At 53.8% G+C, this 12,184-nt stretch overlaps 1 protein-coding gene across 6 annotated transcripts in view; it reads right to left on the bottom strand.

Moving 5' to 3' along the window:
- Window positions 1-12,184, bottom strand: part of ZNF185 (zinc finger protein 185 with LIM domain) — a 78,585-nt gene that overhangs the window by 47,513 nt on the left and 18,888 nt on the right. For 5 of the 6 annotated variants that reach the window (XM_037728633.1, XM_037728629.1, XM_037728632.1 and 2 more), the window contains exons 8-13: window positions 12,039-12,128; window positions 10,732-10,815; window positions 10,395-10,436; window positions 8,981-9,093; window positions 3,812-3,902; window positions 918-1,022 (exon numbers count right to left, since the gene is read on the bottom strand). In XM_037728633.1, the coding sequence (XP_037584561.1) occupies window positions 918-1,022; window positions 3,812-3,902; window positions 8,981-9,093; window positions 10,395-10,436; window positions 10,732-10,815; window positions 12,039-12,128 (525 nt within the window). The remainder of the gene's footprint in view (window positions 1-917; window positions 1,023-3,811; window positions 3,903-8,980; window positions 9,094-10,394; window positions 10,437-10,731; window positions 10,816-12,038; window positions 12,129-12,184) is intronic. The other variant, XM_037728631.1, reaches the window with a different exon arrangement.

The following is a 12,184-nucleotide window of genomic DNA, read 5'->3' as shown; positions in this document are numbered from 1 at the left end:
AGAGCTGAGGCAAGCCCAAGTTGACTCTAACAGGAAGTATTTATGTGTTTTTCCCAAACCTGATGGGTTGGTTGGGAGCAAGGTGGAAGATAGGGAGGAGGCCAGATGCTTGGGGGGCTGATTGCCAACAGAGCAAGGGGCGAGGCATGTGAGGCTGGTAATAAGCCATAGAGGACTCCCCTTCCTCATTCCCAGGACTCAGTGTCCCAACTGGGGGCTCCAGGGATGCACAATGAGAAGAGGGGTGTGTGGGTTCTTAGCTGTAACTTGCCACCAGGTTTGCATTGAGGAAATGCCCAGTCTGCAGCCACTGCTCACCAGACATATTTGGCGCTGGACTGACTTCGAACAATCATCCCATCAGTACTCATCCTCCACTGCTATGGCTCCAACTTCCCATCCTGGACCCCTCACCCCTTGCCACAACGTCTCCCATAGTCCACAGGTCATCTTGACAATCTCTGCCACATGCTCTATGGGGGCCTGCATACTTTGGTCACTGAGTCTCCCAGACTGCCAGCTCGGTGGTCTTGCTTTGCCCTAGCCATTGGCAGGACTGCTTTACCCTACAGTAAAAGCATAGTGAGTGTGGAAGCTTCAGGGGAATGGAAGGAACCCAGCACGGGCCAGGAGCTGGGGGTGGCCTGCCCTGTAGTTTGGTCCTGCTCTGCAACTGGCTTCCTGAGGAATCATGGCAGGGGCCTACACCCCTCCAAGCCTCATTTATTTATTCATTAATTCATTCTTTCAACAGATATTCATTAAAGACCTGCACTACAACAGGCACTGGGGGCACAGCAGGAACAGGACCATTCTGGCCCCAGTTGCATCCATTGACATTGCACCAGAGGCCATGGAAGTCCTTCAGCTGGGTGTATATAGGCTCCATGTTCTGGGAATGAAGTGTCTGACTTTACCTTTCACCATCTGTGTTGGGGCCCCTGAAGGCCTCCTCGTCAGCCAGTTCCCTCTGGAGTTCTCTGGAGCAGGGAGCCTCCTTGTCTTTGTGGCCTGGGGAAGACCTATGGAGGAAAAAAATGGAAGTCAACCACACGGCAGCCATTGCTACCTTATCTGCAAATGTCAGCTGTCTCCACAGAGCTTAAAACCTGATATGGGCTGGGTGCAGTGGTTCACGCCTGTAATCCCAGCATTTTGAGAGTCTGAGGCAAGAGGATCACTTGAGCCCAGGAGTTCAAGACCAGCCTGAGAAACACAGCTAGACTCCATCTCTAAAAAACATATTTTTGAAAGTTAGGAGTGCTGGTGCGTGCCTGTGGTCTCAGCTACTTGGGAGGTTGCTGCAGGAGGATCAGTTGAGCCTGGAAGGTTGAGGCTGCAGTGAGCCGTGATGGCACCACTGCACTTGAGCCTGGGTACACACAGCAAGATGCTGTTTTAAAAAACAAAAGCAAACCCTTCTGATTGACAGAGTGGTCAGTTCTCAAAACCTCATTATTAAGAGCTACTGGTTTTCGTTTTTGTTTTTATTGATTTTGTTTGTTTGTTTTTTGCTGCTATGCTGGAATTACAGGCATGAGCCACTGTGCCCGGCATAGCTCAGGCGCTGGAGCCTGTTGTCGTGACAAATCAACCCCAGGTTATGGGCACTGTTACTGCCCATGCACATTTTTCAGAGGAGCAAACAGAGGCACACAAAGCTCATGTGATTTGCCCCAAATTTCACAGGTAGTAAGAGGAGTAACTGGGAATTGACTATATTCCTTTATAGTGTAAGACTGATCCTCCTAATTCAAGCCCCCTTCTGTTCTCCTTCAGGTCATCAGGGAACCCCATGTTGTCAAATCCAGCAGAGACAGTCTCATCATTATTTCAAACCACTGTTCAATACTGCTGACCTTCTCAGTTTCTTCATTTGTAAAATGGGCATAGTGACTGTATGGAGGGCCATGCCAGCCTTCTTGCCAGCCCTCCTCCCTTGACCCTGTCAACACCTCCTACCTACCTCCCTGGCCACAGCCATTCCTGGTCTCCACCTTTTTCTCCTCCCCTTCACGTGCCCCACCACCTGCTGGGCCATCTCCTCCCCTCCCAAAGCGTCAACCGCCACCCCTGAACCAAGGATCTCCACTTGTTCCCTCCCCTCCTCAGGACGGATGGCCAGGTGGCTGCCACCTGCACACTGAGGACGGTGCCCAGCTTACATTGGTTCGCCATGATCCCCATGTAAAGCTAGTTTATGCTCATGATTCCAGCTCTATTCTGTCTGCATATAACGTGGAAATCCCTTGATCCTTGATCACTCTCTCAAACCTCAATCACAAACCTTCAAATACCTCCCTCCTGGAAATTTTTACTTGAATGCCTACGAATAAACTCATCAAATGAGTTCACTCAGCAAATACCAAGTCTTTCTATCACTGCTCCCTGATCCAACTAGTACAATGAGCTGTGGTACAGAAGGTGGGAGGTGGGAGTCAGGCAGGCTGGGCGGATCTGCCTGCTCTGGACCATGTGACCTTGAGCAAGTTACTTAACCATTCAGGGTCTCAGTTTCTTCATTTGTAAAATGGGCATAGTGACTGTATCTACATCTATGAGCAATGGACGCTGTGATGCCTGGGGAAGAAACTTAGGAGGAGGAGGTGACCCAGAAGACAGGACATTTGAGGTGGGGCAGAAAAATGAACAGGGGAAAGGGCATCTCAGGCAGAGCCACCAGCCCGCACAAAGAAAGGCCCAGGGAGGGAGGAGCCTGAAGGTGGGACCAGATACTGAGTTCAGGCTGCAAAGGATAGTGGGCTTTCTGCAGGGGCTGGCATTACTACTTCTGCTCTTTGAAACATCATCAAGGTAGATGTGGAAGGCAGTCCCGGGATGGGATAGTAGGAAACGGCTGCAGACAACTAGGCGAGTGGCAGGGAAATAGGGATGGAAACATCTCTAAACTAAAATGGATAGGACTTGGTGCCTTGGGGGTGGAGGTAAAGTGGGAAGAGCCAAGGGGGCGTGTAAAGGGACCTAGAGACAGCTCAGGACTCATCTTGAATGTCACTTCCTCTAGGAAGCCCTCCCCAAGCACGCCCACCCACCACACTGTTGAGAGGCCTCTGTTCAAAGCTCCTGCCACACCAGGGATTAAAGGATGACCTTCAGTGTACACTCCCACTTCGCTCCCCAGTCCCCAAATCCTGCCTTCATGTTACCTGGCTGTCTGTCCCCCGCCCCAGGGCAGGGGCTGAGTCCCTCGTGCTCCCTGCTGGTGGCCTCCTTGACCCACCCTTCCCCAGCACAGAGCCCAGTGGCATGGAGTGCTGTGGACTCTGACCCAGTGACCCCAATCGATTCCCAGTGGCCCTCTTACACAGGCAGGGCAATGACCTCAGTGGCCTTCACGGGCTCCTCAGACCCAATCCTCCTCCCACCCCCACCGAAGTCCCCAGCATGGCTTGCTGGTCCCATCTTCAGGGATTGGCAGGGTTGAGCTGTCACTTCCCAGCGACTCCTATCACACAGCAAGGTCAGCAGCTCTGGCTGAACTTACTCATGCTCATGTTAACATCTGCCTTCCCCCACCAGACAGACGGCAATTCCAGCCGAGGCTCCTATTCACTACTGTGTCCCAGGGTTGGGCTTGTGGCCTTCCACAGACCAAGTGCTTACTCCATAATGATTTTCTGAGTGAAAGAATGAGATAGGGCAGAGAACCCAGGTCGACCATGCCTCCCACCAACCTGTTGGCCCTACAGTGGCAGGGCCAGCCCTAGGCCTCATCATTTGCCAGCTGAGGCTGCTGCCTCCATCTCTAGAATGTGTGCAGGGAGCCAGGACAGCAGCAGGAGCCCCATACCTCATGCCTTCCAGGTCTGGGGCCACTAGGCGGAGTCCTGCCCTGGGTGTCAGGATCTGCAGGCGGACAATTTCCTCACCTCTGGAGCTGTGGGCCAAAGGAGAGACCCAGAGGGTTGCAGGTAAGAAAAGTGCCCCCCACCCCCGGCCCAGGCACCGCCCCCTTTCGTTTTGCTCTCGTCTCCTCCTTGGTCTTGAGCCTTGTTGCTGCTGCAGCTGAGCTCAGGCCACTGACCTGCAGGCCCCAGAGGAAGGGGCATCAAGGGCCCCTTCCCCAGTCTCCCACCCCTGCCCTGAGCCCAGCCCTGCCTCAGGCACAGCAAGGGTCCTTCTGGGTAGAAATGAGACCTCCTGACCCGTGATTCTACCAACCATTTGCAGGGGCAACCCCAGCCTGTGGCCCCACCAGGAGATTCAAAGTGGCCATTTGTGAGGCAAGGGTAATTCTGCATTTGCGGGCTGGTGGAGACTTAGGGGTATGAGACGCTGAGAAAACCCAAATGTGGAATGAGACCCGGTGGGAGTGGATGTCACAGAGTCAGGGGTGAGGACAAGTGCTCAGGGGTCTGCAAGCCCGGCCAGTTCACAAAGGGCCCTCGTGAGGTTTCCTCTTGCCATGCTCAGAGCCTTCCCCCAGGTGACCACAGGCCACCCTGGACATACATCCTCCAAATCTGATGCATTCTCTGGCTGCACTGCAAGGCATGACGCCCAGCAGGTTTGGATATGGTGCTGGCCAGGGCCAGAGAGAATATACAGTTCACAGGCGTTGTGGGGTAGACACTTCACCCCAAAGCAGACCTCTTTAGGCTCGTGGAGCAAAGCCTAATCCCAAGCCACATTGCAGTCACTCCTGCCTTTGACTGTCTGTGGCTGCTCATCACTGTCCCTCCACTTCCACCCTGGCCAGGGCCTGGAGCACTCAAAGCTGCCAGAGGGAAATGGGAGGGCTACCAAGGAGAAGGCCTTTCCCAGTATGAAAGCCAGGAGGGGCCCTATACACACAGACAGCTCTGGCTTCTCCCTATCTTCTTTCATGATAACAATGATGACATCGTTGTTGAGGATGATGTCATTTATGATGACAGTATAAAAACCCTGGCTGCCCCGGCTGCCACAGAGAAGCACAACATATTTTCTCATTGGCGTTTGTGGTTCTGTCACGGACGAAATGGGAACAAAGTGTCACCCCAGCCTGTTCTCTCTTTCATGCCCTTGTGCCTCTGCCCAAGCTGATGTCTCTCCCTCAATGGCTTCCTCCTCTATCATCCCCCAAACTCAAATGGCACCTCTCCCAGGAGGGCTGTTTTGGAGTTGAATGGTGTTCCCCCAAAAGACATACTGAAGTCTCAACTCCTGATGTTTGTGATGTGATCTCACTTGGACAGACAGTCTTTGTGGCTATAATCTAGGTAAGATGAGGTCATGCTGTAGGAGCAGGGTGGGCCCTCACCCAGTGACTGGTGTCAGACCAGGGACATTTGGACACAGACATGGAGGGAAGACGGAGGCTGAGATGGGAGTGAGAGGGGTGCAAGCCAGGAGGCAGCAAAAGGGAAGAGGAAGGTGTGGAACAGATGGTCCCCCAGAGCCTTCGGAGGGAGCATGGTCTGCCGACACCTTGATCTCACACTTCTAGCCTCCAGAATTCTGAGAGAATCAATGCCTGTGGTTTTAGGACACTGTTTCTGGTACCTTGTTACAGCAGCTCCAGTAAACTAATACAGGGGTCTCTCCTCCCCTGCAAGCTGCTACCAGTCCCACCACCACCCCAGACTCTCAACCACAGGCAGCTCTAGTCCATCTGAAGTCCAGGACCACACTGGGAGGCTGCCCACCCTTGGAAGGCACTCAAGGAACAGAGGCATCTGCTGAAGCCGGAGGCCTGAAACCGATCACAGCCACCTGTGGGAATGCAAGTAACTGTGGCCTGTGCCAAGTGGTGTGTGACTTGTGATTCATCTTGCCAAACAGCAGGGACGCTGGGGATGTGGGGGCAGGTGGAGGGGAGGAACCTCATTTTCACTGCTTTTGGATGCATTTCCCTCAGATGCTAGCAGGTGGAGATATTGGTCTCTTTCTGAGTTTGAATAAGGGCCCCTGTAGCTCAGCAGGACTGACTGGGAGCCCCTGAGGATCCAGCACCCAGGCACTGTGCTAAGTACTTCAGCTGCATTATCTTACTTAGTATTTGGAAAAACCTTGGGAAGTAGCTACTACTGCTCTCCCTGTTTTACCCACGGGGAAACCGATGCACGGAGAGACAGAGACTTGCTCAAGGTTACACAGTCGGTCTGATGCAAAGCCAGGGTTTTGTCCTGTGCCCGAAGCTCTGCTCCTACTCCCTGCTCCCCAGACCCACTGCCAGGCAGCATTCTGGGCACAGCCTAGGACCAGGACTCAGGAGGCCTTGCCCCGGTCAGGTGAGGCCAGCTTGACCAGTGCTGCGGATAAAACAGCTCGCGCAGAACCAGTTTCTCCAAGACAGGGTCCCTAGAGTGCGTGCGCTCAGGTCACAAGGGGGGCAAGAGTTCTGAGAAGCTGAGAGAGACAGGGCAGGGCCAGGGGTGGGGAGAAGGCCGCCTTGATGGGGTTATGCCTGGGGATAGGGCTGTGACATTCTCCTCTTCCACTGTGCCACAAACCAGCCTTTTCTGAGGCGATGCAGGCCTCTGAGTTTGGTTGAGTCATTGCTCCTCACGGGTTGGGCTCCTCAGACGCCAGGCAGATGGGAGCTGGGCCTGCAAGGACTGATGGTGGCTGCCTGACCCAGTGCAGCACCTAATGGGGTAGGGTCAGAGAAGACGGCCCTCCAGGGTCAGGATCAGCCAGCCTCCTGGAAGCTGCCTGGTGGGCTCCAAATATTGAGTGACCAGAATCAGAGGGAAGAACTATCAGAAGCGTCAAGCTGAGCCTCCTTTTGGGAGCTTCCCCTGGACCCTGAATCTCTAGCCTGTATGTGCTATGGCAGCCTGAACAACCTTAAAAAGCCACCCTGCAGTGACAACCATATGATGGGTGTTAAACATCCAAAGGAAGTTTTTGGAATAAATGTCAGGGTGCCTCTTAAATCTATAATAGAATCTATAATTAGAACAATCTAATTATCCTCCATCGTCTCTCTTGTTTCTTTTTTTAGAGACAGGGTCTTGCTCTGTCGCCCAGGCTGGAGGGTAACGGTGCAGTCACAGCTCACGGCAGCCTCCAGCTCCTGGGTTCAGGTGGTCCTCCTGCCTCAGCCTTCTGAGTAGCTGGGACTACAGGTGTGCATCAATGCTCCCAACTAATTTTTATTTTTATTTTTGTAGAGATGGGGTCTTGCTATGTTGCCTAAGCTGATCTCAAACTCCTGACTTCAAGCCATCCTCCTGCCTTGGCCTCCCAAACTGTTGGGATTACAGGTATGAGCCACTATGCCCAACCTCCTATATTATCTTTTAAAAGACATCTGAAACCATTTGTTGCCTTTCTTCAGCAGAGAAATAAGGAGAAATGAGAAGTGTATACTGCTATGGGCTGACTTGTGCCCCTCAAAATTCATACTTTGAAGTCTTAACCCCGGTACCTCAGAATGTTACTGCATTTGGAGATGAAATCTTTAAAGAAGTGATTCAGTTAAAATACAGTTGTTAGGCTGTGCCCTACTCCAATAGGACCAATGTCCTTCTAAGAAGTGATTAGGGTCTGGGCACGGTGGCTCATGCCTGTAATCCTAGCATTTTGGGAGGATGAGGTGAGCGGATCATGCGGTCAGGAGTTTGAGACCAGTCTGGTCAAGATAGTGAAACCTCATCTCTACTAAAAATACAAAAAATTAGCTGGGTGTCGTGGTGTGTGCTTGTGATCCCAGCTACTTGGGAGGCTGAGGCAGGAGAATCTCATGAACCCGGGAGGCGGAGGTTGCAGAGAGCCGAGATCATGCCATTGCACTCCAGCCCAGGCAACAGTGCGAGACTCCTTCTCAAAAAAAAAAAGAGACAGTTCTGAAATCTCCCCTTCCACATCTTCAAAGCTTCTTATGGACGGAAGTTCTTATGGGAGAGTCAGGCAAGCAGAGAAGATCAAGAGAGGGAGAGAGTGAAAAGGAGGAGCACTCGGCAGTCTGCTGCCCGGGCCCATGGAGGGAGCTGGCCTCGTGCTCCTGGCTCCTGCTGCCAGCATTTCTGTCTCCCTCCTGGCACTGAGGAAGTAACCCTGAGAACAGCGGTCACCTGTCTATAAATCGCTGTGGAGCTCAAATTGGGGGATTGCTATGATATTAGGACACGCACTCTCGCCTTCCGGCTACAGGGGTCTTCCAAGGGTGCTACAGAGATGTGGCTCTTAGGAGACCAGGATTTGAGCAAAGGTCTCAATCCAGGCAGACACTTTAAACAGCAGCAACAGCAGGGCGGTGGCTCTCCCTGCAGGCGTTAACACATTCCACACAAAGTACAAGAAAGTATTAGTTGTCCACAGACAAGAGAGCACCATTATCTGCACAGATTCTCAGGGATCAGAAATCAGGACAAATCATGGCCTGTCCTGGAGTGAGATCACCTGTGCTCAGCCTGTCCTTGCTCTGTCACCCCACTGTCAGACCCTCCCCAGCTGGCAGAACCAGCCAGCCAGGCCGGCGGGAAGCCATCACACCTGCTCATAAGCAGAGTCAGCTCTCGGCATCCACCTGAGCCTCTGACTCCCAGTGGGGCTAGGCATGCTCGGCAGGCACTCGATCCAAATTGCCCGAGATGCTTTGGTCCTGCCTCCATCCGCACTGGCGAAGGTGGCTGTGAGAGGCTCTGGAGATGTCACAGCCTCCCCCTGGGCGTGCTGGAGTGTGAGGAGCAAGTCCGATAGTGGCAGGCTACTGCCATGGTGGCTGGCCCTCTCAAACCCCAACGTTGACTCACTAGTGCAAGGGTTAAGGTGACACAGACACATACTCGATGGACAAGAGCCAGACACTCTGTCTTTCTGGAGGCTGGACTGTTTTGCCCCTTTCAGTCCTGGGACATTCAGCCAGATGGGCCCTCACTGACTTCTGTGTCCCATCTTGTCACTGGGCACACGGGGACACTGATCTCAAAGCCCAGCATGGAGGTCCCCTGACAGAGGTTCCTCAGTGACTGAGTGGCAGAGATGAGTGCAATGGATTACCTGTTTGAGCTAGGGGTAGATCTTGCCAGAGCAGGTGGGCCGCGGCTCTTCTCTGAAGGCCTGTCCTCTTCCACCACCTCCACCCTTTGGGCAAGAAAAGAAATGGAGCTCGTGGTCTTCTTGGCTGCCCTGGAGCTTGCAGGCCTCGAAGGACATGCTTTCAATGGTGTCTAACTGGCCCAACCCTTCAGGATCAGGTCCAAGAGGCGGCCCAGGAAGGGGGCTCAGCAACTCCAGCTCAAGATAAGGACAGCATACTGGGTTGAATAGTGTCCCCCCAAAATTCATGTCCCCAAGAACCTGTGACTGTAACCTTATTTGGAAAAAGGGTCTTTGCAGGTGTAATCAGGTAAGACGAGGTCATACTGGAGTAGGAGGGTCCTAAATCCAATGACTGCTGTCCTTCTAAGAAGAGGGAAATCTGGACACGACACACAGAGAAAAGAAGGGCATGTAAAGACAGAGGCACAGACTGGAGTGATGCAGGTACAAGCCGAGGAACGCCAAGGATCGCCGAGCATCGCCAGAAGCCAGGAGAGTGGCCTGGGATGGTGTCTCCCTCAGAACCTCCAGAAGGAACCCACCCTGCTAACACCTTGATCTAGACTTCTGGTCTCCAGAACTGGGAGAGAATCCCTTTGTGGTGTTTGAAGCCATTCACGGGAACCAAATGGGGCCAGCAAGACCCCCACCCGCCATCCTCTGTCACTTCCTTTGTGCTGCCACCAGCTCTACTCACTGGATTCCTGCCAACCTTGTCTTCCAATGCAGCAGATAGTCCGACCCTGGGCCTGTGCACCGTGGGGCCCTCTGCCCTGGGCAGTGGATATGCTGGCTTCTCCTGGGTTTTCAGTCCCCAGCTAGCCACCTCAGTGTGGAGAGAGGCCTTTCCTGTCCACTCAACTGGAAGTCCCTCAAGTTCAACCTTCCAGAAGTCTCTTTCCTGCTTTCCCCCGAATATTTTCCTCCTCCAAAAGGCAGCCTGTCTCAACTAATGGTGACACCCCTCCTTCACTCAGCTGGAATGTCCTGACTTTCTGATCATTCCCTGGTAAGCCTTGTTCACCCTTTAGGGCCCATCTCCAATGTCATAGTCACGTCCCAGGGGAAGTTCTCCTGATGGCCCAGGTTTTGATCCTGGATGACAGCAGAAGGCAAGGCAAGAGGCAAGCAACAGGGGCAGGGGAACAACTCCCAGAGGGCCTTGGAAATGCTTCATCTTGGGTCAAGGGTCCAGCCCCATTAGCCATGTGCTACCATAGCCACGCAGGTGCTTGCTTGGCCTCCAGACAGAAGCCACCAGCCACTCACAACTCCCCTCGCTCAGGGACAGTAGTGTCCCCACCCACATCCCCTCTGCACAGCTCCCACCCTACACTCCTGCGGACGGAAGGCCTTCCTGTGGCCAGTAACAGGCTTCCAGGGTGTCCCTTGATGACACTTACCTCTTTGCAATAAACGGAGCCTGTGTCTCCTGTGTAGGAGTACTGGAAAGGAAGCAGAAAGGCAATGTGTTGGGCACAGCCCGTGGACAGGTGACATCACGACTGCTCTACCACAGAGGGTCCTGGGCCCTTTCCCACTCCCGTCACCTCACCTTGCCTGACGGTAGCTGCCAGACCTCTCCATTTTCTAGAAAGTGCATCTGAGAATCTGAGAAGGGTCAGCTAGGAATGCCCTTGGGGGTGACCTCTCCACCCACCCTTTCATGAGGCAGAGAAGACTGAACCCTAAGGAGAGGAGAGTTGTCCTTGCGTGCGGAGCCGGATGGCAGCAACTCACCCCATGCTCTTCTTGGCTGCTGACAGCACGTACGAGTGCTCCTGGGGAGCTGTCCTCCTCACAACACTGCTCGCAGCCTGTGACCTGGGGTGACACGGTGGGGAGAGAGCATCTGATGGGTGCCAAGCTGGACATGCACTGCCAGCCTAGCCTGGGATGGAGTTGGGATGGCGAGGGTTCAGAGAAGCCCGATTTGTACCTGCTCCAAGGACCACTCAAAGGAAATGTAGAAACTGAAGGAAGGGCAGCCCATGTTTATTGAGTGTGTGGCGTGTGCCCGGCCCTACCCCTGATGCCAACATCCTCACATTGGCTTATTGCTCTTCTTAGTCCAGGAAGGTAGGCGCTAGTATCCTCTGTGATTTACAGATGAGGCAACTGAGGCCAAGAAGCTTTCATTACTTGTCCAAGAGCACTCACCTAGCATTCAATGCTAGGAGGCTCCTAGCTTCTGGCTCTTTTCCTTGCTCCACCCAGGCCTGGGGGCGCTGCCACTGTGAACTATCCCCTGAACATTGCCAATCTGCCAGGGCCTTTGGCAATAGGGCTTTGCTGTGCTTCCTGAGCCACAAGATGGGTCAGCAGATCTGGAACTGGGGGCAGGCTGAGCCCAGGGAGGGAGGGCGCTATTTCCTCAGGGCCCAACTCTGTCCAGGCCCCAAGCCGAAGGCAAACAAAAGGTGCTCGGCAAAGCCTTCCCGTCACAGTTCACCAGCACTGAGGGGTGTGAGGTCAGTACCCATGGACAGAGGGCTGAGGAGGGGCAAGGGCTGACAGATGAGCCTTTCATCCATTCGGGTCCATGGAGCTTTGCTGGCCTGTGTGGATGAGGCCAGTTTGGCATAGAGACTGGGGTAGAATGTCAGCAGCATGGGGCCCGCTCCCACTGCTGTCCATGCCTAGACCTAAGTTTGGGATCCAGGGGCATTCAGAACTGTGGCGTCAACCCCTTCCCCTAAGGCATGCAGATCATGCAGGTAGAGGGTGCTGTGCAGGCAGTTTCTCCCTGGATGTTTTTGTCCAACTGTCTCAGGGCCCTTTCTAACAAACTGAGGCTTTTCCCTGGACCCGCATTACCTAGGGTCCACACCACAGAAGGCTCTCAAGGGCCCCTCAGCTGGCCCAACACTGAGTGGGTGGCTCTGGTACTCAGAGAATGACACCTGTTCTCATGCCCCGTGTGCTACCGCGGATGACCGACGTGTTGTGCATTTTGTCGCCCCAAGCAGTATAGTTCATTCCAGCAGTCTTCAAAGACTCAGGCTCCTGCCCTGCCCCCAGATGCCCAAAAGGCACCATTCCATTACCTCCGTTTCTGTTCATCTGACAAGAAAGGCATCTCCTCCTCCTCCTCGGTGTCCCCTGATGTAGAGCTGCACCTGACATTGTAGGGTGCCCTAAGAGAGGGGAGAGGTCCCTTCCTGTCATAGGCTGTTGCCCTCAGCATCTGGGC

The sequence above is a fragment of the Cebus imitator genome, unplaced genomic scaffold (genome assembly GCF_001604975.1).
Source record: "Cebus imitator isolate Cc_AM_T3 unplaced genomic scaffold, Cebus_imitator-1.0 Scaffold273, whole genome shotgun sequence".
NCBI classification, from domain to species: Eukaryota; Metazoa; Chordata; class Mammalia; order Primates; family Cebidae; genus Cebus; species Cebus imitator.
Note: the sequence above shows the minus strand (reverse complement) of the source record. Positions and strands in the feature narration are given on the sequence as shown.